Source organism: Dromiciops gliroides, chromosome 6 (assembly GCF_019393635.1).
Source record: "Dromiciops gliroides isolate mDroGli1 chromosome 6, mDroGli1.pri, whole genome shotgun sequence".
NCBI classification, from domain to species: Eukaryota; Metazoa; Chordata; class Mammalia; order Microbiotheria; family Microbiotheriidae; genus Dromiciops; species Dromiciops gliroides.
This window is the reverse complement of record NC_057866.1, coordinates 529,621-554,895: the sequence shown is the minus strand read 5'-3', so window position 1 is coordinate 554,895 and position 25,275 is coordinate 529,621. Positions and strand designations below refer to the sequence as shown.

General features: G+C 47.3%; 1 protein-coding gene across 1 annotated transcript in view; it reads right to left on the bottom strand.

Annotated features, from left to right (window-relative positions):
- Positions 1-25,275, bottom strand: part of LRRC56 (leucine rich repeat containing 56) — a 72,004-nt gene that overhangs the window by 4,427 nt on the left and 42,302 nt on the right. Inside the window, 6 exon segments of the mRNA XM_043970035.1 lie at positions 1,110-1,270; positions 2,842-3,002; positions 3,861-3,925; positions 4,010-4,219; positions 4,794-4,965; positions 21,381-21,578. Of these exon segments, the coding sequence (XP_043825970.1) occupies positions 1,110-1,270; positions 2,842-3,002; positions 3,861-3,925; positions 4,010-4,219; positions 4,794-4,965; positions 21,381-21,578 (967 nt within the window).

The window sequence follows — 25,275 nt, the reverse complement described above, 5'->3', positions numbered from 1 at the left end:
CCTCAGTTTCTCCCCCTCCAGTTCACCCTTCATTCAGTCTGATCTTCCTGAGGCACAGGTCTGACCATGTCACTTCCTACTCAGTAATGTGCAGTGGCTCCCTATGGCCTCCAGGAACAAAGAGGAAACCTTGTGGTTGGCCTTCAGTGCTCTCCCGGCTCTCTGCACTGGCCTCCCAGCTGTTCCTCCCACAAGACCCTCCATCTCTGGACTCCGGGCATTTTTGCTTGGCTGCTCCCCGTGCCAGCGCCTCTCTCCCTCCTTCTCTCCGCCTTCTGGCTTTCCTCAAGTCTCAGCGAATGGCCCACCTTCTGCCAGAAGCCTATCTGCCCCCACTCTGTCCTCTCTGAAGCTTGTTGGTACAGAGCTGTTAGCATGGCATCTCTGCCACTGGACTGTGAGCCCCTTGAGGGCAGAAGCCATTTGCCTTTCTTTGTATCTGCAGCTTAGCACATTGCTTGCTACACAGTAGGTGCTTAATCAGTGCTCATGGGTGCACCCACTCCATGGACATGCCCTTGAGGGACATTTCTGGGCATGCCCGGTTTACTGGGCATGACCCTCATTGCGTCCTCCTCCTCCTCCTTGAGGCTGGCTCAGCACCCTCTGACGGGCTGACTGGGTCACTGGTTTCTTTTTGGGTGATTCCTTTCTCTGCTTTGTCCACTGTGGGTGCTACAGACTGAACCATGAGGGAAGGCCACCCCTCTCTTTTACCCCAGCTCCCAGAAATGGGGCGGGGCGTGGCAGGGGCAGAATTTTGTTGCGTGTTGTTTGGGTGGTGCAGCCCCCCTGGACCCGAGGAGCAAGAAACCCAGAGTCACTTTGGGGACCGGTGAGAGACTTGGAGGAGGGGAGGGGAAGAGGAGGCTGCCTCGGCAAAAGCTCAGGGGAGATGCAGCAGGGAAGCAGGCAAGAGGTGAGGAAATGGGTGGCACAGCCTGCCGGAGGGGATGAGCACTTATTGAGCGCCCCCTCTATGCTGGGCCCTAGGTACTGTTCCCCATGCCGGGACCTCTCTCCCTCAATGGGGCTGTAAGGGGCAGGAGACTGATGCGTATGACAGCAGGAAGGAAGGAAAACAAGGCGGGAGGCAAGCAGGGAGTTACCTGGGCCAGGGCTTGGGGAGCTGGGGCAAGACTCAAAGGGGCCCTTAGCCTTCTCCTCTTCCTCCCGGTCATTCAACACAATTGAGGCCTTCTCCTCTTCCTCCTGGGAACACAACTGGGAACCCTGGGAACTTCTCCCCACAAGCAGCATATTCAGTCTCCTGAAACACCCAGTCCTTAGCTCAGCAGCCCGGTCCTGGCCTCTCTGCAGCACCCGCCCCCCTCTGCCCCAGGAGTCCTTAGAATCTCCCTCCTTCTCCTCTCCCCAGGGCCTGTCCCCAAACCCCTCTCCTTTCAGAACCATGCTAGGCATGGAGACAAAGGCCCAGTGAGGACATACGCTATGATCCGGGCAGTCCTGGTGGAGAATCTCAGCAAGGAGAAGGTGCTACACCATGGGGGAAGGGAACTCCCATACAGGGAGTTCCTGGGGGCAGCCCCCTGCCCATAAGAAGAGGTGGAGCTGCCCTACGGGGCGGTCACAGCCAGTAGGGGCCTTGAGGACTGCTCCCCTGGGGGGACAAGGGGGCTTCTTTAGAAGCAAGCCAAGGATTCCAGTGTCAGGGCCAAGGTCACCAGGCCTCATCTCTTGCTTGCCTATTCCCTTGTAGGAATGTGATAGGGCTTTAGGAGTGACCAGGCCCCGGGAAGGACACAGAGGGACCCACTTCTGGGGGGAGACATCCTGCTCCCCTCTCACATAGCTGCGTTCCCCCATTGGCTGCATCATTGGGCCTTTTTACCCAAACTGTTGGGTGGGGGGAAGGGCTACCCAGAAACCACGTGGGCTTTGCTTTATTTCTCCCTTTTCAGCAGACCCTGAGCTAGGTTGTGTGCCTGATCCCCTCCCCTCCCAGGGGCCCAAGGTAGTGCGGGGCAGCATCATGCTCCCCACAGGAGATGGGGGAAATGCTCATCTGGTTGTTCTTGCTCTACCTTTGAAGACACTCTTCCTGTGTAAAAGCTACTGTGACTACCCCCACATTGGGAGAACGTAATCAGTGGGGGATTGAGCCAATGGCAGAGATCAGCCAGCCACCCAAACCTTCAAGGGCATTGGAGAACACGGGGTGGGGGGAGGAGGGGGAGAGAGGAACCCAGGGCTCTCAGGCCATGGAGACTGCTTCCACAGCCAAGAGACTTGGGTCCTAGTTTCAGAAAGTCCCTCCAAGTTCTTCCCTGACGCACACCTCCTCATGACATCCCCCCCCCTCCCCGGCCCTGCCCCAGGCCGAAGCCCCTAACCCTTTCGAGGCAGTGTAGGGAGGCCGGCAGTGAAGGGTCATTTGAGAGTGTGTGAAGGGGGAGAAAGTAAGTCTGTGACCCTTGTTGAGCCTGGGGACTGGGAGGCTGGGGGGAGCAGGAAGGTAGGCTGGATCCTCCTTGACCCTTGTGGCCACTACCCTCTGGCTCAAGCTGGTCCTGGTCTGGGACACAGTGAAAGCTGAGCGGTGGGGGTTCGTGCAGATCTCTTCCCAAAGCCAAAGCCCTGTCTCCTTGCTTCTGTCTTAGCCTGTGGTGCTGGGGGGTCCCGGAGAAGAGATTGCCACCTCCCTAGTGTGGCTGCCAGCTTGGCTCTGCGACAGTGCCACAGGCCACTTGGCCTCATAGCCCCCTCCTGCACATGGTGGGGGTACACAGTGACTTTCTGGTTTGGGGCACATGAGCATTCTGCAGGCATCCAGCACTGGGCAGCAGGGGAGCAGTGGATGCCTACCCCCTCTCAACTCACAGTTGTTGCTGCTCCTCCTTCCAAGCCTTAAAGTCCGCCCAGAGGTTCTGTGGCCAGTTGAAGAGGTCCTCTTCCCCACCAGAGGGTTCTTCCAGTTCCTGAGTGGGCGACCTGATGGATCCCAGGGGTGGAGGTTGGCCAGCTGTGAGTCCATTGTGTTCCTGGGGGGAAAGTGAGAAGGTGGCCTTGGTTGGGGCTCTGTGACTGAGTACCCAGGGGCCAGCTGAGCTCTCATCTCAAGCTGGGGGAGACCATAGTCCTATGGGACTGGATAGGAATGGGTCCTGAGGAAGCCCTTGGGGAGCTAGGCAGGCAGTGTCCTCCTTGGTCTGGGAGCCTGTGTGTTATAGCCTGTTTCCCCATCTGCTGCAGCTAGGCAAGGTGGGATTCCCTGGTTTGCCTGGGCTGCCACAGACCCTGGCATGGAGGTCTGGTTTAGAAGCATGGCCAGGGTCCAGTAACTGTATCTGCCTATTGCAGAGACAGATGGCAGCAGGAACCTTGCAGGCCTTGGGGCCAGGGGGCTGACATTCCCAGAGCCGGGGGTCAGGGGGCTGATACTCTTGTGCTGAGGTCAGGAGACCCACGGAGGCAGGGCTGCTTTATTCCTGAGGCTGGTTGGGTGAGCCTGCTCTGAGGTGGTACTTTGTAGGAACAGCTAGAGCTACTGAGGTGGGCTGGGGGCCTAGAGGCTGCTGAGTGTTTGAGATGAAGGTGTGTGTGTGGAGAAGGGTGGGAGAGGGGAGACTTCGAGCTGAAGGTCAAAGGCAAAAGGATTACTCTGGCCAACAAGGAGGAAAATTGCTGCGTGTGTGTGTGTGAATGGGAATACATGGAAAGCTCTGCTCCCCAGGAGGCTCCTGCCCCCTCAGGCCCTCACCCCCTTCTTTCCCTGGGGAGCCTGGGCCCTGCCCTCCCTGACCACCCAGATCTCAGCCTTTCCTTGGCTTCCTCTAAGCTCAGGCTCTCTGGGGCTGCAGGAGGCCAGGCCCATCCCCCAGGGTAAGTCCAAAACCCACATGTAGCTTTTGCCGGCGTTCCCGTAGGCCTTTGATGGGGTTTCCACAGAGGACTCGGCTGGCACCTGAAAGAAGGGAGGTTTTCCTGGGCTCCCTGGTGATGGAGGTCAAGGGAAGAGATGTGCCCGCCCCCAGAGAGGGATGCATACCATGGGTCAGTTCACTGGAGTCGCTGCTGTCAGGGGCCAGCTCCTCAGGGAGCAAGGCTTCTGGAAGAGGACTTCCAGGAGATGACAGGGGGATTGTCCAGGGCAGCCGGCCCACAGGGAGAGTCCATGACCGGGTACCTGGTGGCAAGGGGCTGGTGGACAGCCTCAGATTGGGGCTGAGCCTCTGCCTGAGTAGGCCTGCATGAGCATCTGATTGAGAGATAGAGAGAATTGTGATCAACCTGGTCAGGGGCCAGGGTGCCCTTCTGGCCATCCTCAGTCTGCCCTCCCAGAAGTCCCAGGACAAGGGGGAGACCTTCAGCATTCTGGGCGGACCTCCAAGGATTCGTGGGGAGGCCACTCACAGCCAGCCGAGCTCTCTCTGAGGAGTTCTGCCATGAAGCAGGGTTTCCTCTCTGCACTGTAGAGACTGGTAAACTGGGGCAATCACAAGGGAGGGATCTTGGCTGGGAGCCTGTACTGAGCCCCAGAAATTCCCATGTGTGAGAAGGTGCTGCAGGCCTGTAATGAGGATGCACCTTCATGTTCTTTCTCTTGGCCCAGGACACTGGATAGGGGGCAGGAACTGGAAAGCAGACTCTGGGGGCTGGGGAGGACCACTACCTCCACCTGGCCTGGGCTTCTCTTTAGACCAATCCAGAAACCTGCCTGGGCTCTAAGTGGGCACCTCTGCTTCCATGGGAGCCTTGGCTTCCTGCTGTCAAAGGAGGGGCTTCAACAGTGGCCTGGTCCCCTGATGTGGAGGGGGATAAATGGCACTTACTAAACCTCGCACGGTCCATACTGGCCTCCTTGATGGACTCCTTGACAATAAGCCAGTCTTTACTGAGCTTCCGAGTGACCTGGAGGGAGGTCTGACCAGCAGGCAGGTCATCCAAGAACTGGAGGTGGGGAATGAGCTTTTTCACTTCAGCTCTGTAGTTATAGTCTGGAGCCTGGAAGGACAAGACAGGGACCATCAGGGTCACTCAGAATTCTTTTGTGGACTGTGGGGAAATGCCTCAGAGAGTCCCCTGGGCTTGCTTTGCTTACAGGGAAACTGAGTCAGAGAATAAATCAGGACCCAGTGGCCAGCGGCCTGACCAGAGCCTGGGCCTATTGGGCCGGGCTGCAGGCTCTCTGCTGGCGGGGCGTGTGGGGGGCACTGTTCTGATACTGTGTCACTATTCCCAGGTCAAGGCTCCCCCTTGCTAATGAGACATGACCCTGATCCTGTAGCAGCTGGGGATAGAGTCCCAGGCCCCGGGGTCTGGGCTCAGCCAAAAACCCAGTGCTGAGAGCCACCTTGGGCTGGAGGTGAGGGAGGGCTCTGAGAAGGCCTCATTGAGAAGCCAGGCTCCATGCGGGATGGGGCAAGGCATGTGCTCCTGCACAGGGGAGGTTATGTCTTTCAAGGAACCATGAGGTTCCTCAGCTAAAGGCCTGCCCCCAACTCACCAGTGCTCCAGGACGTGCATTCCCTGGCTCCCCCAGTTCCCCACTCAGCCTGAATATGGGTACCCAGACACCGGGCTGAAGTCAGAGGCTGAGTCCTCTCTACTCCTCAGAGGGTAAGGGAGCCATCCTGCATCACGTGACAGGGTGCCCGCCTCAGTGAGAGGAGATGAGGATTGGGAAGACATCTCTTAAGCCACACAAATACGTTTAGCCACATTCAGTCTAGAAGCATGAGCTTAAGACTGACAGAATGAAGCCTCCAGGGAAAAAGGGAAACCTTTGGTGGGGTAGAGGACTTCTAGGCATTTGTGCTGAAAAGGAGGAAACTGTAGACATCTGGAAACAGAACCACAGTTGCCAATAGAAACCTAGGCAGACATATTTGTTTATTAAGGTACTATGTGGGGATAAATTGTCTGCATATTAACAGGAGGAAAAGAAACCCATGTCTTACAGAACCCCAGTGTGGTCAAGGGTCAGAGAGAAAGGTTACAATGACCAAGGTGGAGGTGATTCTGTTCTGTTCTCCTTAGGAGAAGACAGAAATGGGAGGGAGGGGGTTGTACTGGGGAATAAAGAAGGGTAGGAAATCATTACTATGTAACAGTAAATCACAAGGTAGAGGAATGGCAGGGGGCAGAGAACATCCCATGACCTTCAGTTTTATTTGAACTACATAATGGCAGATGGAACACAATTAATTATACTCTTCTATTTGCCACTCCACACAGATTTTTGGGGCACAAAAAGACATTAAATTCAGAAGGGAAATAAGAGGGGACAGGGGCAAGGAAGGGATAGAGACAGAGCTACAAGAGAGAGGATAGAATTGTTAAGGGATTAGTCATCAGGTGAACAAACTCAAATTCTTTTTTTTTTCTAGTTGAATAGAATTTTATTTTCCAAAATATATGTAAAAATAAATTTTGACATCAATTTTTAAAAATTTTGTGTTCCAACTTCTCTTCCCCCTTCCCTCCCCCCCCCAAGAACTCAAGCAATTCAAAATAAGTTATACATGAGTAGTCATGGAAAACATTCCCATATTAACTAGGTTGTGAGAGAAAACAGTTAAAAAAACAAAACTTCAGATTAAGGAATTGTCAAAATCTTTTTTTTGGTAAATGTGTTTCCATCTGTTTTCAGGTAGTATCAGTTCTTTTTCCAAATATGGGTTGCAATTTTCATAAGCCCTTCAGGGTTATATTGGATCATTGCCTTGCTGAAAATAACCATGTGCTTCCCCGCAGATCATCCCCCACTATTGTTATTTTGTATACAGTACATTTCACTCTGCTTCAGTTCATGTAGGTCTTTCCAGGTTTTTCTGATAGTATTCTCTTCATCATAACCTGTATATAGTACCTTAAACTTGACAGAGAATTTTCTTCATAATAGCCTAGCAAAGTATGTACCGTATGTTTTGCCATTATAATCAACCATCATAACTATTTCCCTCCATCCTATTCCCTTCCCATGACATTTACTCTATTTTCTATCTTCTTTTATCCTATTCCTCCTCAAAAGTGTTTTACTTCTGACTGTCCCCTCCCCCGCTCTGCACTCTCTTTTTTTCACCCTTCCCTCCTTATCCTCTTTCCCTCCTACTTTCCTGTAGGGTTAAATAGATTACTCCTTCCAATTGGGTGTGAATGTTATTCCCCCCTTGAGCCCACTCTGATGAAATTAAGGTCTTTGAGTTAATTCTGTGTTTTAAATTTTTCTTCCTCCTTCCCTCCTCAACCCTCCCTATGAAATCAAGCAATTCAATATGTCATACTTGTGCAGTTATGCAGAACATCTTCACCTTCCTCCAAAGTGTTTTGCTTTTTATTGCTCTCTCCCCCAATCTGCCCTTCCCTCCTTCCCCTCTTCTCCCCCTCCCCTCCCTCAGGGCAAAAATAGATTAGTATACCTACTTGAGTATGCATGTTAGTCCCTCTTAGAGCCAATTCTGATGATATTAAGGTTCACTCATTCCCCCTCTTCCCCTCCCCTCCATAAGTTTTTTTCTTGTTTCCTTCATATGAACTACCTCTCCCCAGACCTTCTCTCCCCTTCCCCCTCCCCCAGTCTATTCTTCCTACACCTCAACCCCATTTTAAAGATGTCATCAAGGGTTAGTTAGGTGGCACAGTGGACAAAGCACCAGCCTTGGATCCAGGAGGCTCCGAGCCCAAATCTGGCCCCAGACATAAGATACCCCATTCTGACAAACTCAAATTCTTGTGAGAGATGGGATTAAAAAAAGGAAGAAGGGGTAAAAACCTGGAATTGGGAGTAGGGAAAGGACATGAGAAGAGCTGGAAAAGGAAACATATGCTTCACCTAAATGATCACAAGTCAGTCAATAAAGATTTATTAGCACCTAGTATGTTCCAAGAAAATGCACTCTCTCCTACCACTTTCTTCTTCTTCTTCTTTTTGTTTTTGTTTTTGTTTTTGCTTTTTGGGTTTTTTTTTCCATGGGACAATGAGGGTTAAGTGACTTGCCCAGGGTCACATAGCTAGTGTAGCTAGTGGCAAGTGTCTGAGGCTGGATTTGAACTCAGGTCGTCCTGAATCCAGGGCTGGTGTTTATCCACTATGCCACCTAGCTTCTTTATAAAGAAGGAAATGGAATCAAAGAGAGCAAAAAATAAAAGAGGAAAAGACAGAGGGAAATAAACAATTAGTAATAATAATTGTGATTATGAATGAGTTGAACTCTTTCATAAAATGGAAAAGGATAGCAGAATGAATTAGAAGGCAGAATCCAACAATATGTTTAAAAGAAACACACTTGGGGCAGCTAGGTGGCGCAGTGGATAGAGCACTGACCCTGGAGTCAGGAGGACCGGAGTTCAAATCCAGCTTTAGACACTTGACAGTTACTAGCTGTGTGACCCTGGGCAAGTCACTTAACCCCAATGGCCTCACCAAAAAAAAAAGAAAGAAAGAAAGAAAGAAAAGAAAAAAAGAAAAGAAACACACTTGAAACACAAAGATTCCAACAGGTGAAATGAGGGACTGGAATAAAATCCATTATGCATCAGCTCAAAAAGATTCTATACAAACAAAACTAATGTCATTAACATTGGAAGAGAAATATTTCCTTTTGAAAAATCTAACAAGTTTCTCTCATAAAGTTCTCATATCTAACATGTATAAAGAACTGATTCACATTTATAAAATTAAGAGCCATTCTTTTCTCAATAGGTAAATGGTCAAAGGAGAAGAATAGGTTAAGAATATGAAAGGAAGGAATCCAAGCTATCATCAAACAAACGGAAGAAAATAGCAAAGTTACTAATAATCAGAGAAATGCAAATTAAAACAGCCCTCAGCTTCCACCTCCCACCCATCAGATTGGCAAAGATGACAAAAGAGGAAAAGGAATCAAGAAAAGTCATTGGCAAGCATTCATTAAGCACCTACTGTGTGCCAGATGCTGTTTTAAGTGCTAGTGGTACAAATTCATGCATAAAGAAATATGATCCAGAGCTGTGAACTGATCCAACCATTCTGGAGAATGATTTGGAACCATGCCCAAAAGTCTATCAAACTATGCATACCCTTTGACCCAGCAATAATACCACTACTAGGTATGTATCCCAAAGAGATTAAAGGAAAGTGAAAAGGAACCACATGTACAAAAATATTTATAGCTGCTCTTTTTTTGTGTGTGGTGGCAAAGAACTGGAAATTGAGGGAATGCCCATCAATTGGGGAATGGCTGAACAAGTTGTGGTATATGAGTGCAATGGAACACTATTGTGCTGTAAGAAAAGAAATGATGAGCAGGTAGATGTCAGAAGAACCTGGAAAGACTTACATGAACTGATGCTAAGTGAAGTGAGCAGAACCAGGAGAACATTGTATACAGTAATAGCAACATTGTGTGATGATCAACTGTGACAGACTTAGCTCTTCTCAACAACACAATGATCCAAAATAATGCCAAAGAACTCATGGAAAATGCTTCCACATCTAGGAAAAGAACTATGGAGTCTGAATGCAGATGGAAGCAGACGATTTTCACTTTTGTTGTGTTGTTTTTGTTTATTTCTTCTTTCTTGTGGTTTCCCCTTTTTGTTCTGATTCTTCTCTTACAACATGACTAATGTGGAGATATGTTTAACATGATTGGAATGTATAACCTGTATCACATTGCTTGCTGACTTCGGGAGGGGTGAGGGAAGGGAGGGAAGGAGAAAAATTGGGGACCCAAAATCTTACAAAAATGAATGTTGGAAACCATCTTTACATGTAATTGGAAAAAAATAAAATAAAATGCTATTAAAAAAAAGAAGGTGCCTGCTGTAAAGGAGTATACATTCTAAGAGGGACAGGCAGAACATAAAAGGGAGCTGAAAATTAGGAGGGGGAGATGAAAGTACCCAGTGTGGAGCAAGGTGGAGAAAGTCCAAGGGAGAGATGAGAGTGTAGTTTGGAGAGGGATGAAGACATTGCTGCACTGGGACTCTTTAAAATAGAGTGAGAGGGTCAACCAGAGAGGCATCGGGGAGGATAGTCCTTCTGATGTGAGGAGTGACAAGTGCTGGAGGGGCTGGACAAAACAGATACACAAATGCACTGTTGGTGGAGCAGGGAATTGGTTCAACCATTCTGGAAAACAAACATTTGGAGCTATACTTAGAAAGTCACTAACCTGCAGATGTGCTTTGACAGATGGATAGGGCCAAAGCCCAAAGAGATTAAAGAAAGGAAAAGGACCCATGCACATATGTACAAAATTATTTACAGAATTTCTTTTTATAGTATCCCCAAAGTGGAAACTAAAGGGGTGTCCACCTACTGGGGAATGGCTAAATGAATTACAGGGTATGAATGTACTTTTGTGTTATCGTATTATAAGAAATGATGAAATTGGCATTTCCAGAGGAAAGTGGGAAGACTTCTATGAACTGATGCAGAAGGAAGTGAGCAGAACTGGGAGAACACTCTATACAGTGACATTAGAAAGAAAAACAACTTTGAGGGACTGGAACTCTAATGAATGCAATAATAAACTGAAGTCCAGAAGACTGAAGATGAAGCATGCTGCCCACCTCCTGCCAGAGAGGTGACAAACTTCAAATGCAGAGACACACATGTTTTAGGCATTGCTAATGTGAAATTCTGTTTTGCTGGATTATGCATATTTTTATAAGGGTTTTTGTTGTTGTTATGTAATTGAGGAAGTGGAAGTGAGAGATAAAAACCCCTAAGGTCTAAGGGTAGGAGACACTGCCCTGTCCTAGAATCTCTCACATATCTATCATATTCCAAGAGAATCAGGAATCTGTGGTGGAAAGAATGCTGAATGTGAGTTCAACTTCCAGATTTTGTCATTCCAATCTAGATGACCTGAAGCCAATTCCTGCCCCTCAGTAACTCAGTTTCTTCGTCTGTAAAATGGAAGTCTTGATATGAATCTCTGTCTCTCACAAGGGTGTTGTGGGGAAAGTGCTAGCACATGATAGAAGTGTCAGCAGGTTAGAGGCAGAGGGGGAAGACCCCTTAAATGTACACTGACATTTCCTTTAGTATGTATGCATGAGGATCACAAATTTCATTATCCTCTCCTGGTTTTACCATCCTCACCCTGTTGGGTCGGGATATCAAGAAAAATCGAAGTGGGGATGGGGAGGTGGGTAGAGGAGGACTACGGCTTCTCATTGAGAAATTCCTAGCCTATGGGCTCTTAGTTCACTGCATAGACCAGAAGAAATAACCTGTAGCTATCTCACAGTTGTTAATCTGTTCTATACTGCTACTTTAAAAATCTTTTTGTTGTAGAATAGTTTAAATCAGGAATTACTTGTAATGTGTAAAATTTGCAAACAAAAATATATATTTTTTAAAAGTCTCTAACCATTGAACCACAATAACACCAGGTCTTGGCTTTGATTCAATTACTTAACTCTGGTAAAGCGGGCCATGCCCTGTCTGCATTAAGGTTTGCTGGCCGAAAAAGCCTGGGGTGGGGGAGGGGAAACACCAAAAGCTGCCACACTTTAACTCCAACTTGTCATCTGATATGTTTCTAAGATAGGGCAGACATCTCAGTTCTTTAGAGAAACAGAGTAAAGAAACTTTAAACATAGCTTGGAAACATCAAATATACTAAGTGAATTTATGGATAATAGTCTTTTTTTTTTAAGTGCTAAAAGTTACAGCTTCAGACACTTGACACTTACTAGCTGTGTGACCCTGGGCAAGTCACTTAACTCCCATTGCCCTGCAAAAAAAAAAAAGTGCTAAAAGTTAAAGTATAGAACAAAAGTATATGCAACTCAATTAGGAACACCTGGTTGGTTTGTTTTTGTTTTTGTTTTTTTTGGTGAGGCAGTTGGGGTTAAGTGACTTGCCCAGGGTCACATAGCTAGTAAGTGTCAAGTGTCTGAGGCTGGATTTAAACTCAGGTCCTCCTGAATCCAAAGGCAGTGCTTTATCCACTGTGCCATCTAGCTCCCCCTCCTGATTGGTAATTAATTGGTTTTGTTTCAAGTTTTAAAAAAAAATTATTTTCTGCTAAAATGGGAAATCTGAGTTTCCTCAATAGGTAAATCCACACGAGGCTCTGATTATTGGAGCTTACTATTTAAGACATCATGGGACTGTTATTTGATATTATTCTGAGTCTGACTATCAGGTGTGATCATTGGAGGAATACTACATTACTCCAGATCCAGTGAATTATGGTGCCACACTCCTGCGAGGCTTGACCTGCATGAATAAGCAGGTGGTGGACTGTCGTGGGAAAGGCTGGGAGAATGACTTTGGCAAGTGCTGAGGTAGGGTTCTCCTGACTTAATTTCCCTAATATGAAGCACATCTCAGCTAGTTGACTTTGAGTCTGACTCAATACACCTCGCTGTCTGCAGAACTTCTACCTGTAGTGCCCATAAAGCTTAGGGAAGCATCATTCCCTGAGAGCTTGTTCCCTCTTCTTTATGGTAAATTCCTATAATCATGTCATTTGATCAGCATGAACACAATATTAGATTTTCATTCCTTAGGTTGGTATTGCAAATGAGTTACTATAGTGAGATGCAGGTATAGAAATTCTAGTCCTTTTATATTCTAAACAATTAAAGTGTATAAGGATCTGGCTTTTTCCTATGTCTGCTATTAGTTTTCTCTGGCCTCTTACCCTCTTGTTAAAGTCTGTTCCATCCAGGATCAAGGCAACCTCACGGCAGCTACAGCTGGTACCTCTACATCTCCTCCCACGATCTCACATCTCCTCTTACTCTCTGGACCAGGCCCTTCCCCGCCCCTCCCACTGTGATTTCTTCAACCCCTCAGCTTGAAGCAGTTACAGAAGAAGAATCTTTGCCCCGTTTTTCCTTACATATAGAGAAGTGAGGAATGTGATGGACATAAACTGACCAGCTAAACTGAGGAATGAACACACCTTGAGAAGTAAGGGAGATAAGCTCATTAGGCATGGCTGCTGCCTGATCAGTGCCTGGGGACAGAGAGAACTTCCCAAGTCAGGACCAGCTCTTCCCATTCCAGCTTTCCCCACCCCCAAAGGGAACTTTCCATAGTCAGGTGGTTACCCCATCCCATCACCTCAGCTACCATTTATAAAAGCTTTTACCTTTCTTCTATTTGAGGAGAAATGCATTTCAGAAAATCATGTGATCTCTAAACCATTATCTCCCCTTGAGAGAAGTTTGACTTCTCTCTTGATTCCTTTCTCATCATGAAAGTGTTTTATTATTTTCCAGTTACATGTAAAGATAGTTTTCAACAGTTGTTTACATAAGATTTTTAGTTCCAAAGTTTTCTCCCTCCCCCTTCCTCAAAACAGAAAGCAACCCTATATAGTTTATATATGTACAATCACATCAAACATATTTCTGTATTTGTCATGTTGTGAAAGAAGAATCAGAACACAAGGGGAAAACCTCAAAAAAGAAAAAAAACAACCAAAAAGTAGAAACAGTATGGTTCAATCTGCATTCAGAATCCACAGTTCTTTTTCGGTTCCTTTCTCTAGCCCCCAAATAAAAGATTGTTTTATTCTAATTGGATTTGTGTTCGAGAGGATGTCATTCTTTAAAGAGGAATACCTTAAGGACCCCCTTCCCCCAACCAATTTCCCCTGTGACATAATTATTGCAGAAACCTGAGTCACTGCTGTAAGTCACCACTCTAGTTCTTGCCTGTATTTGTGTTCTTCTCCCACTGAACTTCAAGGTCTTTGAGGACCAGACATTTTTATATCTTTGTATGTTCAGGGCATAGAACAGTGCCCTGAGTAAGGAAGGTGATTAGGAAATACTTGTGGAAGCAAGGAAAAATGGAAAGAAGAAAGAAAGGAAAGGATGGAAGGAAGGAAGGAAGGAGAGATGAAGAAAAAGGGAAGAAAAAAGGAAGGAGAGAGAAAAGAAAGTGAGGGAGGAATAATTTTTTTTTGAGGGGCAATGAGGTTTAAGTGACTTACCCAGGGTCACACAGCTAGTAGGTGTCAAGAGTCTGAGGCTGGATTTGAACACATCCTCCTGAATCCAGGGCTGGTGCTTTATCCACTGAGCCACCTAGCTGCCCCGGAATCATTTTTTTAAAAAAACGGTTCAGACAAGAAGTTCCAAGAAAAGTTTGTCTTTTTTTCCACTTTCCTCTGCTGTTACCTGTCTAACTACAGATACTATACTATAATGTGCTATTTCATTATCCAAAAGTTTCCAGTAAATAGAATTTTGTTTCAACTACAAAGAGGCCAGAGACAAATATACATGTAGAATTAGGCAGGCAGCACAACCTCTAGACAAATGTTAGAGGTTCAGAGTGATTGTGACAAATTCAGAACTTTTTGTCTAAAGAAATTCCCTAAAGCTAAAGAGGAAGAGACCATGTGACCCCTGGGGCCATAATATTGCCCCTTATACTTTAGATGGGCTGATTACTGTAGTAGTGGGTGTCCCAAGGACATCCTGGACTCTGTATCTACCCAATAGGATTCATTCTCTTTTCTCCACACTTTCTCCTCATCTGAACTTTCCTAGTGTGAGATAAGGTGCTATGGTAGGCTCGCAATCTTTGGGTCATTTTTTTCTCTTTACTTTCCTTCACTTCACATATTCAACTCATTTCCAAATTTGACCATTTCTGCCTTCCCAACAGCTCTTGTCTATTTCCCCTTCTCTCCAACACATGGCCACCACCCTCATGGAGATCCTCACCATCCATCTCTTGCCTGTTTTATTGCAATAGACTTTTTTTTTTAGGTGAGGCAGTTGGAGTTAAGTGACTTGCCCAGGGTCACGCAGCTAGTAAGTGTTAAGTGTCTGAGGTCGGATTTGAACTCAGGTCCTCCTGACTCCAGGGCCAGTGCTCTATCCACTGCGCCACCTAGCTGCCCCCTGCAAAAGACTTTTAATTGGTATCCTTACCTCATCTCCCCATTCTAATCTGTCCTTTTACTTAGTAGCCAAAGTGATTTTCCCAAAGTGAGAGTCTGATCATGTCACTTCTACTTTGCCTGTTTGGGAAGGAGAGGAAGATACTACCCTTCTTGGGCCACCAGCCTCCTGCAACTCCACACTAGTTGCTGTGGCCCCTTACACGGGCAGTGCAAATGAATTGCATCTGACTCAGCCTTTCTCTCTTGCCTTCTAATTACATATTGGAATTCCTTCAGTCAAGAAGCATTTATTAAGCACCTACTGGGTGTCACCTCTGTGTTAAGTGGCAGAGATTCAAAGAAAGACAAAGGGAGTCCTCGGGAAACTTACATTTTAATGGGATAAGACCACACACAGAAGGAAGTTTAAAAAGCTGGGGAGGGGAGAGAGTGCAGGTCATCCAGCATGGCAGGTTGGACAAGTCCTAGGGCCTGTTGCTGGGTGGGAAATGAAGAGATTATTGGCCCAGGCCCCCTCCTCAAACAGAGGTTATGGGAGAAACTCTCCATCCTTCAAGCAGCACGTACCTCCTCATTTCCTATGACCTGCTCCTATGCTATACACAAAGATTGTCAAGCCTTGGACTTTGCCAAGTGTTCCACTTCTATGTTGGTGAATTTTGAAATTCCTTTATCTGGTCATAATCTGTTGTTATTCTACCTCTCCCTCTGCCTTGCAACCCAAAGCCTGTTCTTCATTCACACTGTGACCTCCAATCCCTCCACCCATTGGTTCTTTCTCAGCCCATCATCGCTGCACAGGCTTCACTCTCCTCCCTTTTCCATCTCGAACCTTTGGTGAATCAGCTCAACTCTACACCGTCCTCCCCTGTGTCCTGTTATCCTGTCATAGGTCTTTCCCTGACAATGCCAAACCCTGGGTTTTAAAATCATCCATTCGTTGCCCTTTCTCCTACTCACATGCAGCCAAGCAAAGCTGGAGAAAAATCATGAAACTATGTGGACTGGGTCCACTACACATTTATGTTACACAATCTTACTGCAGCAAGGCAATCCTTCTAACCCACCTAGCTGACATTCGATTCCACTCACCAGAGCATATTTTCCAAACTGTTTCCTTCCTCCTCAAACCTCCTATGGTGGTGTTTCTGGGGAGCAATGTGAACAATGTTAGGAAGAGGAGGAGAAATAAGCACACAGTATGACTACCTCGGGGAGAGGGGGCTCAGACAAAGTTGTACATGGTTTAAAAGAGAAATGAGGATTTTGAAAGCAGAATTTATGGCCAGCACAGTAGAAATATTGAGCAGAATAGGAAAATTTGAATCCCCAGTGATGTCTCACCAAAGAAACAAGAGAAAAGTTGATTGGGAATGCAAGAACACAGAAGAGGAGGATAATCTAGAAGAAGATAAAGAGTGATGACAGTAACTCTCCATATAAGCAAAACATGGATTTCAAAGATAAGATACATAGAAACAAGTTAAGAATTCTCTGTCTCCCAGAAGAATATGATAAATTAAAAAACTAGAATACCAGAATGCAAGAAACAACATAAAGAAAACTGCCCAGAACATCTGAATATAGAAGACAGAGGACCAATTGAAATAATTCATAGAGAAAACTGTATGCTGTGCTCCAATATACATAGTGATTAAATTAAAGAATTCCACAAACAACAAATTCTGCAATCAACCAGGACAAAGTCTTCCAAATATAAAGGAAAACAAATTCTAATAACACAAGACTCTTTAGCACTCATCATAAACCATAGGAAGAAATGGGATTGTATGTTCAAAGGAGCTCATAATACACAGCAAGGTGACCAACCTTCCCTGCAAACCTTAGCCAAGCCATAAATGAAAAAAGACAGTCAATTAAAAGAGGTCTTTGAAGAATTCCTAGAAAGAAAGCCAGACCTGAAGAAATCATATGTTTTTCAAACACCCCAAACAACAGAAACACAAGAATGTTAAAAAAATACTGTAACCAAGGACAACAACAAAATTACAACAGAAGAATTTAGAAATTTTTTTCTAAATGTATATGAGGAGACAAAGGTAAAAGCACAAGTCAAACAGACATCATGTTGGAGAAACAGACCTGAAACATCACATTGTGGATCAAACATCACACCTACTGGTGAATCAATGTTTTTTTGTGGGACTAATTTGCAGAATGTCTTGTGTGAAGAAGAATGAGGAGACTGATGTCACCGGATTGCAGAGTACATAAGGGTGACTGGAAAGGTAGTAAGGTTGTAAAGGAGCTTGAAGGCCAAACTGAGGATTTTGTGTTTAATACTGGGAGAACAGGGAGTCACTGACGTTTATTGAGTAGGGGGTGACATGATTGGACCTGCACTTCCAGAAAATCACTCTAGTGGCTGAATGGAAAATGAACTGAAGTGGGGAAGAGACTTTAGGTAGGCAAACTCTGTCCCCCTACCCCCACCCCCAGGCAGGGTGTGAGCATTAGAGGAAAGGGGCATATTGGAGAGATGCTGCAAGGGCGAAAGTGACCAGAGATGCTGGAGAGGTGAAGTTAACAAGAGATGCCTCAGAGATGAAATCAACAAGAGTCACAACAGAGGTGAAATCTACCGGAGAGACTGCCCTTGAGGTTCAGAGTCAGTGATGTAGAGTTTTAAGGTTTTTTGTTTGTTTGTTTGTTTTTTTGGGGGGTGAGGCAGTTGGGGTTAAGTGACTTGCCCAGGGTCACACAGCTAGTACTTGTTAAGTGTCTGAGGCTGGATTTGAACTCAGGTACTCCTGAATCCAGGGCCGGTGCTCTATCCACTGCGCCACCTAGCTACCCCCCCCCCCCCCACTGATGTAGACAGATGCGCTAAAGCAGCGCCAGGAACATCCAGGCTAGCTTGGGAGAATAATAGCTGGTAGTGCTGTAGCACTTTATAAATATTAACTCCTGGGGCAGCTAGGTGGCGCAGTAAATAGAGCACCAGCCCTGGAGTCAGGAGGACCTGAGTTCAAATGCGACCTCAGACGCTTTACTCTTACTAGCTGTGTGACTCTAGGCAAGTCACTTAACCCCAATTGCCTCACCAAAAACAAATAAATATTTTTTTCTTTTTCTTTCTTTTCTTTTTTTTCTTTTTTGCGGGGCAATGAGGGTTAAGTGACTTGCCCAGGGTCACATAGCTAGTAAGTGTCAAGTGTCTGAGGCCATATTTGAACTCAGGTCCTCCTGAATCCAGGGCCGGTGCTTTATCCACTGCACCACCTAGCTGCCCCCACCAAACAAATAAATATGAACTCCTTACAAGCCTTGGACTGAAGTGTTCTTATGCTCATTTACAGATGAGTGTCTGAGGCTGACTCCAGGCCCAGCTCTCTCTGCACTGTGTACACTATAACAGGGTGGCTGTAAAAGACATAGTGATTAAATTAAATTCTGAACATCTGAAATGATGTTCAGAATCTTCCAGGGACAGTTCATCCTTAAGGGTAAAGCACATGTTTTGATCAGCCTTGTCACAGGGATAGGTGGTGGGGGTCCTTAGGTATTCCTCCATAAAGGATGACAACTCCGGCACACAGTCCGATTAGAATTAAGATGGTCTTTATTGGGGGAGCTAGAGAAAGGGACCAAGAGGGAAGCTGAAGACTTCGCCTCAAGGGAAGGAGATGCCTTAGAAACATTCTCCTCCCAGGATGGAACGGAGGCCGAAGTTTTTATAGAAGATGGATGGGGTGACACCTGACAATGGAAAGTCCTTTTTTTTGGGGGGGGAAACCTTGATGAGGAGGGGTGGTCCTGACTTCTGGCGTTATCTCAGTCCCCTGGCGCTGTCCGGTAGTGGCCACGCCTCCTCGAAGTTCCTGCTGTAGAGTTTTATCTCCCCTGACTTCTTAGGTGTGTCTGTCCTGATATCTAGTTGACTGATATAAACTTTAACAGTCTCTTAGTTCCTCAATTTGTCCTAAGTCCCATGTCAGTCTCTTCTTTCTGAATGGCAAATGGAGGCTGGGGGAGAGGGGGTTGGACTCCCTCACGGTAATCAGCCAGTGTCTCTCAGGCATCACCAAAAGTACTTTCAGAAGCAGGGAAGGACAACTGGTGGTCACCTTCCTATGCCCTGTAAAAGAGATCATTCATTTCATCCTGGAGTCAGGAGGACCCGAGTTCAAATCCAACTTCAGACGCCTCCTAGCTGAGTGACCCTGGGCAAGTCACTTCACAGAAATGCCTCCATTTCCTCATCTGTCAAATGAGCAGGAGAAGGAAATGACAAACCCTTCCTGAGTCTCTGCCAAGAAACCCCCAAATGGGGTCACAAAGAGTGTAAACAACACAACAAAAGGACTCAACAACAACAGCAACTGTATTTCCAGTGATCAGCACAGCACCTGGGACATTGTGGGTGCTCAGTAAATGCTTGTTGACTTTCAAGTAAGTCCTAGATCAAGGAGGGACTAAAGAGCCCGAGTGAAACAAACCTCTCATTCTCAGCCCTCTCAGGGAGGCCCACCCTGCCCAGGCAAAGGCACAGAAGACCCCAACCTAGGGCCTCTTTCCCAGTAGATCAGGCTTGCCCGACCAATCCCAGGTTGGGTTGGGTTTTATGAAAGTGGCAACAAAGGCTCCTGGCTTTGAAATGACTCCTGGGGCAGCTAGGTGGCGCAGTGGATAAAGCACCGGCCCTGGATTCATGAGGACCTGAGTTCAAATCTAGCCTCAGACATTTGACACTTACTAGCTGTGTGACCCTGGGCAAGTCACTTAACCCCAATTGCCTTACCAAAAAAAAGAAAAAAAAGAAAAGAAACAACTCCCCTGTGGTGTCCAGTAGTCAGTGCTGGGAGTGGGCTTTGGAATCCATTCTCTCTTGACTCCCCCACCAAGCCAGCCCTCAAACCCCAGCAAAGAATAGGACTGAAAACGGGACTTGGATCTGATTTCCATTCTGTCTTTGACCTACTAGCCTCAGGTTCCCTCGGGACCCCCTTGAAGAAGGCCTGGGCTCTGATCTTGGCTCTACTACTTATTCAACTTGTGACCTCATTATCTCAGAGCCTCAGATTTCACCACCCTTAAAATAGAAGTAACAATACCTACTCTCTCAGACCTAGAAGAACCCTGAAACCTCTCTGGCTCTGGGCTGGCTGTGTCTGCAAGTGAAAGGACCAGGAATCTGGAGAAACTGGGACCTGACCTCCCTGGCTCATGCCTTCCTCACCTATGCATCTTCATGGGAGAACAGAGGAGGATTAGGGTTCAAAAAACATGGGAACCCTGACACCTAGAGCTCTTTGGAGGGAATTGGGAAGATTTACAATTGTCCTCCAAGCTCCTGGACTAGGAGTGTTGTCTGATCTAAAGAGCTTGGAGCTTGGTGTGCGAATTCCTTCCCAGAAGATTAAAGGTGTCTAGCCAAGACTAGAGAATCAGAAAGAAAGTCATTGGTGGGGGGCAGCTAGGTGGCACAGTGAATAAAGCACTGGCCCTGGAGGACCTGAGTTCAAATTTGACCTCAAACACTTGACACTTATTTGCTGTGTGACCCTGGGCAAGTCACTTAACCTTCATTGCCCCACCAAAAAAAAAAAAAAAAGTAATTGGTGATGGTGTTGGTTCCAGGCAAGCATGTCTGACTTTTCAAAAGAGAACTAGAAAAAGCCCCTTTTTCTTTTTAAAAATCACCTTTAAGCTAAAAGAGCTTGGTGGCCCTAACCCACCCTAGTTTTCTCCTTGAGGAAATGATAGCTAAGGATTCTAGTTTAGCCAGAAGCTCTAGGGAGCAGCGTAGTAAAGGGTCTTTGTCCTGTTGAGGAGATGCTCAGTGGGAGTGGCACAGGGATATCCCTGGAAGATTCCAGGGGTCCTGCAGGTGGAAGGCATGGGTTAGCCCTCCTCTGGACACACGTTTTGTGTGTGTCAACCCCTCCATGTATGTTCTCCATTGGTAGCGACTCTTGCTCCAGACACTGAATATTTGTGAGAGAACATGCCCCAAGTTTATAGGAGAAATGATTTGTTGCTGTGCTTCTTCTTATCCCATTTCATTAAACATCTTAATTATGAACTAACTGTGTTCTCTGGATGACTATTAAATGTAAACACATTGGCCCAGGAACTATGATTTTTTTTTGAAAGGAGATGGGAATCTCTGAAGTCCCTGGGACCTGAGGGACTAGCCCTTCCATATGAGGGGGAAATATTTCCAGGCACTCCAGACACAATGTGTGGATATTCACATACACAAGAGTCTTTAATTCTCCTTCCTACCCAGCTCTGCTTCCTTATCACCTCATTTGCTTCCCATAATATAAGGAGGGCAAGATTTTGGCATCCCCCCTTATTCCCAACTTCATAGTAATTTTACAATTTTTGAGGATGTAAAAGGGGGGAATGGGGGGACTCTCCTCAGCTTGGTTCCCTCCCTACTACACTGGGAAGGGAGAGGGGCAAGCAGAAAGACACAAGACCACAGTCTCTTGGAGAGGGGGAAAGGGTGGGACATGCAGCTTCCCCTCCCATTCCAGGTCCCCCAAAGGGCCAGGGCAGGAGGGGTCAGGAGCAGGCCCTCACCTCAGGTGCTTCTGGGTCTGGCCTCAGGCAGATCAAATTCCCCTCCAGAGTGAGTGTGCTGAGTTTCTTGCAGAGACCTAGGTACCGAACCTGCTCTAGATTTTCAATGTTGTTGCCCTCCAGGTCCAGAACCTCGAGCTGATCCAGCAGACAGATTTGGCTCAGGTCAGAAATGTTGTTGTAGGACATGTAGAGCTCCTGGGGAGACAAAGGGGTGGGGCATGAGCCTGGATGCTGCCCCTGGTGGGAGAGGGAGCCTGGACACAGTCTTGAACCCTGCCTCCAACTCGGGGATTGTCTACAGCAGCCAGGGGAACCAAAGAACTCCTTGGGAGACAAAGGAGGTCATGAGCCTAGATGCTGCCCCCTGGTGGGAGTGTGGAGGATAATCCCAGACAATGCTTCCAGAACTAGGCATCCCTTAAGCATGCAAGCCAAATCCCCTGAGCTCCTGGAGAGACAAAGGGGGTATGAGCTTGGATGTCATCCCCTGTTGGGGGAGAGAGCCTGGACACAGTCTCTAACTTGGCTTCTAATCCTTTGTGATGAGCCCCAGCCCTGGGGAGGCAAAAGGGCCCTTGTTGGGGATGGGGATGGAGAGAGGACTAACAGGGACCTGGGGCCCAAGGAGGGCCAATGAGAAAGCAGCTTCTGCATTTCTTGAGCACCAAGCTTTCCAAATGGATCCTGGAGCAGCCCAGAGACATGCCCTTTTCCAGTCAGGGGCATGCTGGGGTGGGACGCATTCCCTAGACCCAGAGTAAAGAGCCAAAGTGGCCAGGAGGCCATGAGGGGACCCCAGCTGCTAACACTGGAAGAAGAATGGAGGAAAGAGGAGAGGAATTTTGAAGCAATAAACTTCATGGAGGTGGAAGGCTGATGCCCCTGGAGAGTTAATGAGCAAAAAGCACTTGGAGAAAAGTCCCCCTGGACTTCAAGGACTGACTCAGAGGGGGAGGGGCCTACCCAGGACAGGGCCAGGCTGCACAGGGGATGGGGGGCCTCAGACATGCATTTACTGGCTTTGTGCCCAGCAGGCAGATGGTGTTTTGGAGGAGAGGAGAGCCAAGAGAGACCCAAAGCTCGCACGGTGTCCTTTTGTGCATTCACAAACCTCTAAGGTCAAGATGGAAGGAATGTGAGTTCTAGCTCAGCAGCAGCTGGGCCCGACTGAGGCCATGTCCTAGGGGGAGCCTGGGCACCCTGACAAAGCTAAAGCATGGGCAGGTTCACTGTGCCCATGGGAAGTGGGGAAGTCTGACCTGGCCCGGTCTGATTGGCTCAGGTCAGAGCCAATTGGGGAAGGCCTTAACCCTGGGTAGCACACCTGAAGGCAGAGCCAGAGCCCTCCTTTGTCCATCCAGTCTGAGCCTCCTCTGCCGGCCCATCTGTGCCTTGCTGTCCCCTCATCACCTGTGTCTGGCCAAACCACAGCCCTGGGAAGTGTGTCACCTGTGTGGGTCTGTCACACACATACATCCCCATGTCACCACAGAGTCGAGACTTGCAGTCTGTGTTGCAGATTTATAAATACGGTCCTCATTCATAGTAATTCTGCACTTAGCAGGGCCCCACTCAGAGCAAAACCTCCTCAAAATGCCCTAGGGCATTGTTGTCCTCCTCTTCTGTGGAGCTCCCCCTAAATAAAGGGACAGCCTGGCCACACCAGGACAGATTTAAAAACAACAACACTCAATTCAGTGGAAGTAAGGGGAGGGGATTCTGTTCATTCCTTTTGACTCACTTAATTCTCTCTGAGCTCCTCATATCGGGGTAAGCTGTGGTGAAAACACCCTCTCCCCAAGCTTTTCCATCTAGTTAGACAGAGGTCATCTCTCTTGGTCTTGAAGAAGGGAATCAGATGGGGCAGCCACCAGCTGCTGTGTGGTCACACCAAGCTCCTCCTTTTCTCCTCATTCTCCCCTAGAGGCCCCTCAAACTTTTGGTGAAAACCTCCAGCTGAGCTCCAGAAATGCTTTCCTCTTTCCCCAAACTGGGAAGTGAACAAATGCTGGGGTGTTGTGGCCAGCCAACTCTCCCTGAGGTTCTATTATCTCTGTGCACCCCACCCACAGGGCTGTTGTTCCAAATTTCATTTCTCCTGCTACCATTAAAATTAAGACTGAGTGAGGGGGCAATTAGGTGGTATAGTGGATAAAGCTCTGGCCCTGGATTCAGGAGTACCTGAGTTCAAATCTGGCCTCAGACACTTGACACTTACAAGCTGTGTGACCCTGGGCAAGTCACTTAACCCTCATTGCCCTGTCCCCCCGAATTGTAAGACTGAGTGAGGCACAAATATCCTAGCATGACCAATTGATTAGTAAAGTGTAATTGTAGGATCCCCCAACTAAGCTAAGACACTGAATGAGGGGGGCAACTCTCTTCTATGGTTCTGGGGAGGACAGAAAATAAGGAAGGCCAGAATCGAAGCTGGAGGAAAATAGGATTGAGCGGAAATTGTGAATGAGAGCTAATGACAACCCCCTCCTTCCCTCCTGTGACTAAGAAATGTTCACTGTTTGAGTGCAGCCACATCTGCAAGGACAGAGATAGCAGACAGGACTTCTGTGGATGAGAAACCAGGCATCCTTGAAGGGCAGTTTGCTGGTGTAAAGACACCAGACCAGATTCCCTGGTGTCCCCCTGCCTCCTACAAGGGTAACAGATTTTTGGGACATAAGAGTAGAACAATGCAGGAGTACCTGAGTTCAAATCTGGCCTCAGACCCTTGACACTTACTAGCTGTGTGACCCTGGGCAAGTCATTTAACCCCCCAATGCCCCACCAAAAAAAAAAAAAGAGTTAATCCTTCTCAGGGGCAGCTAGGTGGCACAGTGGATAGAGCACCAACCCTGGATTCAGGAGGACCTGAGTTCAAATCTGGTCTCAGACACTTAACAGTTATTAGCTATGTGACCCTGGGCAAGTCGCTTAACCCCAGTTGCCTCACCAAAAAAAACTAAACTAAAAAAAAAAAAAGAGTAGAACAATGATTAGCAGAACTGAATGTCTAAACTTAACTCATCGCAGGCCAACTGGATTTCTGAGCGAAGGTTAGAGACAAAAAACCATGACTTAGGCAGTTACAGGACAAAACTGATGAACTTGAAGCAGGATCAATTATAAAAAGACATGGAATCAACTCTCTTATTTCACTCCCCAGACCTGCTGCATCATCTTCCTTCAACGACCTCGCCTCTTTGCGGAAACCACAGGAGCTACGGGTAATGAGCCCAACCTTCTATCCTCAACTGTTTGGTATCTCCAACACCCTCACCATTATTCCCTCATCATTGATGTGGCCACACAGGGAGCACACCAAACAACGCGGTCACAGAGTGGAAGAGGCTAGGGCAGGCAACAGCAGATGAATGCAAGCACTTGGCTGGCCTGTGAGAGCCGAGGCCGGAGAGGGAGCCGAGTGGGCTGCTGGGGTTTGGGGCTCTCTGGGGTCAAGGATGAGAATCAGGGAGGAGGCAGGAGCCCTATGCAGGGAGAAGGGTTATGGATAAAGAGCAGCTGAGAGAGAGCAGAGCAGAAAGTGTCTTGGCTGTTTTCTTCAACAAAGAGAATGACTTTTGTTTGCACTGAGAAGGTCAGAACAAAGAGGATAGATGGGCACTTCAAACTCAAAAGGAGTGGTGAGATAGCCCAATGAACATGGCACTGTCAGGGATATCTGAAAGACTGTGGCCAGGACAGGAGAGGATACGTGTGGTCCTGACTTCCAAAGACCAGACTAGGCCCGGCCCTTTGCTGACAGGGTTTGCCTCAAACAGAAGGAGAGCACAGTGAATTTGGAACTGTCTGAATGGCTGGACCCACAGGTTGCCAAAGACTTGCAAGAGGCCTCCAGTGGAGGACCTTGGGGATCAGCACTGGGCTCTCTGCT